This window comes from Perognathus longimembris, chromosome 24 (genome assembly GCF_023159225.1).
Source record: "Perognathus longimembris pacificus isolate PPM17 chromosome 24, ASM2315922v1, whole genome shotgun sequence".
In the NCBI taxonomy this organism is placed as follows: domain Eukaryota; kingdom Metazoa; phylum Chordata; class Mammalia; order Rodentia; family Heteromyidae; genus Perognathus; species Perognathus longimembris.
In genome coordinates this window covers 14,697,494-14,703,898 of record NC_063184.1, presented here as the reverse complement: position 1 = coordinate 14,703,898, position 6,405 = coordinate 14,697,494, and the positions used below count along the sequence as shown (strand labels likewise).

General features: G+C 38.5%; 1 protein-coding gene across 1 annotated transcript; it reads right to left on the bottom strand.

Annotated features, from left to right (window-relative positions):
• Positions 1 to 1,196: 1,196 nt before the first annotated feature.
• On the bottom strand, positions 1,197 to 1,714 carry LOC125341562 (dynein light chain Tctex-type 1-like). Its single transcript, XM_048333609.1, has one exon. The coding sequence runs from the start codon at positions 1,693 to 1,695 to the stop codon at positions 1,354 to 1,356; it is 342 nt and encodes a 113-aa protein (XP_048189566.1). The 5' UTR covers positions 1,696 to 1,714; the 3' UTR covers positions 1,197 to 1,353.
• Positions 1,715 to 6,405: the final 4,691 nt, after the last annotated feature.

Here is a 6,405-nt window from a genome sequence, read left to right as displayed (position 1 = left end):
GACCAGGCAAGAAAGCCTCCAACAAAACTCAAAAGTAAAGTTGTGCTCAAGTGGTAGAGCACTAGCTTTGAGCAAAGGGAGCTCAGGAATAGAGCCCAGGCTTGAGTTTAAACCCCAGGAAACACAAGCACATACACACACACACACACACACACACACACACACACACAAATGAAATCCACTTAAAACTTCAAAAAGGCAGGGTAGGTAAAATGAAGAATGGGAAAGAATAATGTAAGGAGTGAATCGGATAAAAGTATGTTATCTGAATGTGGGAGGTTCTTCTGTAATCCTAGCTGCTCAGGAGGCTGAGATTTGAGGATTGTGGTTCAAAGCCAGCCCTGAGAAAAGTCCCCATGAGACACTTATCTCCAATTAATCACTCATAAACCAGAAGTAGCACTGTGGCTCAAGTGGTAGAGTGCTAGCAGGAGGCTCAGGGTCAGCGCCCAGGCCCTGAGTTCAAGCCCCACACTGACACAAAATAATAAAGTATAATATTTACATTATGGAAATGTCACAGTGACACCCACTTGTATAACTGATACACATAAAATGAATTTTTTAAGTAAGTAGATACATTACAGGGAGCCAACAAAAGAAGACATAAAATAACCATAGATGAGACAGATGAATTTGTGTACCAAAACACAGTACTCCACCCCCAAATGACAATAATGTCATGCTGCTGATTGGGCAAATAAGATTGATTTTGGACTGAAAATCATATGAACGTTGTTGGTGGTGCTGACAAAATCTTATGTGATACAGCTGTGTTCAAATGTCAGGATGGGTTTGGGAGAGAATTAAAGATGAGTACCAAAAGCCAGCTTTCTTTCCAATATCATTTGCTATGTAGTGGGGAAAATGAGAGAGGCATAGCTGGAAAAAAGTCACTAAAAAGATTTTTTCATAAGATGTAAGAAATTGTAGCATGTTTTAGGGCTCTGGGAACAAATCATGCCAATGATGTTATTGTAATTAGGCTGTAGATAAGAACACAGAATTTTTTAAAATATGAATAATTTATTATTCAACAAAAGTATAAAGTATGGAAAATTAGTGTATTTGAATCATATCAGAAAGGAGAGAAAGTTTCCCACTAGCAGATTTCAGTTTTTAGCACCTTTGAAAAGAAATACAGAGTTAAGACGTGCTGGTTACTACAGAGAACAGCTGACTGACTTAACGGTGCAGTTTGTATAACAGGACAGTCATTTGGTTTATTTCTCTGCATGTTTGAAGAGTGCCACAACACACGCAAAGAGGAGGAAGGTGTTCACTGAATCGCACCTGGCGGTTAGAAGGTGAGGTAGAAACGTGACATAGGAGGCCGAAGGCTGGGCGTGGGGGTCAGATGTACAGCCCAAAGGCACTGACGATGCAGTACATGGTCTTGTTCTCCCATCGCATTGTGCAGCTCTCGTCAGTGGAGCTGTCCCAGGAGCAGGAACTTGCTGTGTGTAATCCAGCGCCATTCTGTTGCATAGTTACACAGGTCACGATGTATGTGAATGGCTTCCCCAGCTTGGTGAGTTGGCTTAAGGTTTGCTCTACAACATTTGTGGTCCACTGATTGACTTTGCTGTGCGGGTAGGCATTACCACCAATGGCACTTTCAATGGCCTCTTGGACAATGTTGCTCACTTCGTCAACCACACAAGAAGTCTCCTCTGAAGCCTGGAAGTCTTCCATCTTCACCCCGGCGCGTCGCTTCAGCCGCCCAAGAGAGCCAAGAACACAGAATTTTTTAAAGTGTTGTTTTTAAGTAGATGAGAGAAAATGAGACTTGGAGTACAAGTGGAAAGGGTGTCCACTATGCACGCACGAATAGGCAATCTATCCACTGTAACAAGGATGAAATCCATGGAATAAAGACTTTATGGGCACAGATAAAAGTGCAGGAAGGGAGGCGAGTGAGAAAGGTTAACATACAACCCGTGTTTAATAAAACATTTTGCTACTTGATGATGTGGTTTAAAATTAACCTTTAGAGTTATGACTGGCTAACAATATTGGCCTTGATTTGTCTTTCTGAACAGGGCATAGTATAATGTAAAAGTCAGATGTTTCTCTTTTTTGGTCCCCCACCAATAACACAATCAGAAAACATTAAGCTTTGTAACTGTATGCCCAACAGAATTATGATAGCTTACAATGCTAATCAGTAAACACATCTTGAGTTTTCTCCATCTGAGGTTATTCTTCATTTCTTGAGCTGCCCTTATATTTACAATGGAATTTAGGAAATAGCATGCATTTCTGTGGGCTAGCTAAAAAATAGATCTATCTAGATACTGGTAACTCCTTGCTGATTTTTCTTTGCAGAGGTTTGAATGTATCTATCAGACTGTTCTTATTAATTAGATATGTTATCTTTTCTAACACTGGCCTTATTCACTGGTATCCATTCATATTGGAATGGTAACTGTGAAACCTGAAACAACTATCAATATGGTTATGTCACCAGAAATCTACCTTCTTCTATCAAAAAGATTATTTGAAACAGACACAATGTACCACAACACTGATACATAAGAACCAAGGAATTTCTTGCACTATCATGTTGTAAATTACTAGAAATTACAAATGCTGTATCTCATATTTGTAAAGCAATCAGAGATACAAGTTTATTTTCCATTGCCTGATGAGGATTTAAGAAATTAATAGAAACATATTCAATAAAATTTACGTAATTCAATATTTTGCTGCATGTTGGCTCCATCTCTGGAAAATAGGGAAATTTGGGGTCCAGGGAAAATTTCAGGGAAAAGACAAATAAACATCCAGTATCTGCATTGTTAGGGATAATTAATAACTTGTTTTGATAACATTTGTACATCAAAACATACTTTTTTGTGACTTCAAAGATTTTATTTCCAATCTTCATTTGTAAACTAATGCATCTTTTGTATTTTCATAACCCTGTGTCATATTCAAAATCAGGAGTCTCATATATTGGTTCTGCAAATATATAAATGCATTTTAACCATCTTTCCTCATGTTGTTATACCTTCTGAGATTTCTCATTGAAACTTCATATTAGACAACTATTGTTTAAATTACCATTACAGAAAACATTATATATATGAATACACATGTGTATATATGTACATAGACACATGAGTGCATGTATCACATCAGTTGCATCCAAATAAATTTCAGCATCTCTTGTTTTGGCAGGAATTCAGATTTATAAACTGCAAGCTCCTGTCTGAAATTACAGTCTATATCAAGCGGCAAAACAGATTGACTGATATGCATTTACCATAATTATGAGAGCTGAGCATGGTTATCACTTGATAACAATTGCTTAAAGCCCTCTGTAGCAGACTGCATGCAAATAAAAGCTGAGAATATAGATTAGAACAGACTCTTACAATGTAATGTCACTGGACACATGATATATGATTTTTTAATAATTATTTATTGTCAAAGTGATGTACAGAAGGGTTACAGTTTCATATGTAAGGTAGTGGGTACATTTCTTATACAATATGTTACCTCCACTCTCATTTCTCCAACTCCTCCTCCCCCTTTCTCTCTTCCCCCATGAGTTGTTCAGTTCATTTACACCAAATGGTTTTGTAAGTATTGCTTTTGGAGCCGTTTGTAATTTTATCCTTTATCTCTCGACTTTGATATTCTCTTTCCCTTCCCTAGTTCCAATACCAGTATATACAGTACCAGGGTACTCAGATGAGATACAGTGACAGAGCAGGGACCACCACCACAGGAAAGGGAAACAAGAGGATCATCAACAACAAAAAAAAAAACAGCTACCATTTCACAAGGCATGTTGAAAGTAATTACACCAGTGATATAACACTCATTTCCATAACATGGAGTTCATTTCACTTAGCATCATCTTATGTGTTCATAAGGGCATAGCTATTGGGCTCTTGTGATCCTCTGCTGTGACTAGCCTAAACCTGTACTAATTATTCCCTATGAGGGAAACCATAGAGTCCATGTTTCTTTGGGTCTGGCTCACTTCACTTAGTATAATTTTTTCCAAGTCCTTCCAATTCCTTACAAATGGGACAATGTCATTCTTTCTGATAGAGGCATAAAATTCCATTGTGTATATGTACCACATTTTCCTGATCCACTGGTCTACTGAGGGGCATCTGGGTTGATTCCATATTTTGGCAATGACAAAGTGTGCTGCACTGAACATTGTTGTGCTGGTGGCTTTAGTATGTGTTTGTAAACTTTTGGGTCGATACCCAAGAATAGGGCTGCTAGGTCCCAGGGGAGCTCTATTTTTAGCCTTCTGATGAATCTCCATACTGCTTGCCAGAGTGGCTGAACCAGTTTACATTCCCACCAACAATGAAGTAGGGTTCCCTTTTGGCCACATCCCCTCTAGTATTTGTTATTGCTAGTTTTCCTGATAATGGACATTCTTACTGGGGTGAGGTGGAATCTCAATGTTGTTTTGATTTGCATTTCTTTTATGGCCACTGATGTAGAGCACTTTTTCATGTGTCTCTTGGCCATTCTCATTTCCTCTTCAGAGACCTCTCTTTTTAAGTCTTTAGCCCACTTGTTCAGTGGGCTGTTGGTTCTATAAGGTTTTGATTTGGAGGAATTTAATTTTTTTAGTTCTGCATATATTTTAGTTATGAGGCCTTTGTTTGTTGCATCAAAACAGACTTATCTGCAACTTGTTTAAATTCCTATTGAAGATATCATTTTCAGACTTTACATTTCATGTAGCTTAAACATTTTGAAATCACTTTTTAAAGTCATTGATTTCCCAGCTTTTTCTTCTAAGAATTGTTAGCATCAAATATTGTATGGGAATAGAAAACATACAAAAAATTCACGTGGATCAATGTTCACCACTCTGTGAACTTTCTTATACCAGGAAGCTTTCAGCCTGAGAATCAAGGTATTTCCAACATCCTGGAGCCTCTCATTAGCTTGGTCACCATCGGTCTCCACAGAGCAAAATCAAGGCTGCCATGAGATTGTATACCAAACAGTTTTGCTACTCTACAGCTATTTGTACTGCAGAGATATTTCCAAATGCAACTAGACTACAGTAGCCTCATTTGCCATGCTGTACTCAAAACTACTTCTGCCTGAATATGGTGACACAGTATAGTATCATGGTTCAATTTTCTTTTCATAATTAGCACAAGTAGAAAGTAAACAGATCCACCTCTAGTTATTCAGGAAGTCCTTTCAAATACATCTTCAAAAGAAAAAGTCCCTTGTGCGATTTTTTTTATTCATTAAGACATAAGTCACACACTACAGTTGTTGTGGGTTTTTTTTTTGTTTGTTTGTTTTTGTCCAGTCCTGGGCCTTGGACTCAGGGCCTGAGCACTGTCCCTGGCTTCTTTTTGCTCAAGGCTAGCACTCTGCCACTTGAGCCACAGCGCCACTTCTGGCCGTTTTCTGTATATGTGGTGCTGGGGAATCGAACCCAGGGCCTCATCTATAGGAGGCAAGCTCTCTTGCCACTAGGCCATATCCCCAGCCCCTACAGTTGTTTTTACATCCATCTCTAAGCCCCAAAATAGACTCTGTCTCCTTTTTGAGAATCATATACTATTATTTTCTGGATGAAGTGCTTAAGCTGATAGTTGTGATAACCAATCAATGATTCAGGAACTAATCACATACCTGTGATTTCCTACTGAGCAAGGGTCTGATGCTGTTTCTTGGCAGTTGCTTTGCTTTCTTCTCCTTGGTGCAGCATCAGCACCAGCAGCAGTCTTCTGTTTTGTTTCCCTGTTGGGACGCAGCCAGCCTCATTATTTCCTGTGCACACAGTGATCCATCCCAGCCCCTGCAATCAGCTGCTCAGCTGTGAACCTCCGCCCGCCCTCTACCTCAGGCTCAGGAGACTTTGGGTTTGGAAAACCATGCTTCATTTCTATTCTCTTTCTCACATTTCCATCACCCTTTCACATAGCCCCATATAAATATTAATAAAGACATGTTCTTTCTCATGGATCTTGAGATATGAAAAAAGAATGTCTTTGCTTTAGGTTAATCATATTTTTTAAGGATTTATGGATTTGAGGAAAAAATGCTAGTTTTAAGATAGTGGTTCCAACAAGAGGCTTTGAAAAGCTGATTACTATTTCCTCAAAAAAGATGTTGTTTTGGCTAAAAGAAAAGTATGCTTAATAAATTGGTGAAAACATTCTGCCTTTGTTCTAGTTTGTTCTGTATTATCCTGGGGTGGTATTTACACAGACTACAGTTGGTATTATTTCTATCTAAGGCCAGGATGTTGGCTTCAACTTAGATGTGAAGAGACACTATAGTGAAATCATTTTATGTTTCCCTCCAGAAACATTAGGTAAACAGTTCCTACTGACATTGATAATAGTGTACTTTTGGAACTCTGGAAAAAAATTAAAAATTGGAAAAATGCTATTGAAT

Excerpts from the sequence above, each read along its gene's own strand:
- LOC125341562 (XM_048333609.1), bottom strand. The coding sequence starts at position 1,695 with ATGGAAGACTTCCAGGCTTCAGAGGAGACTTCTTGTGTGGTTGACGAA.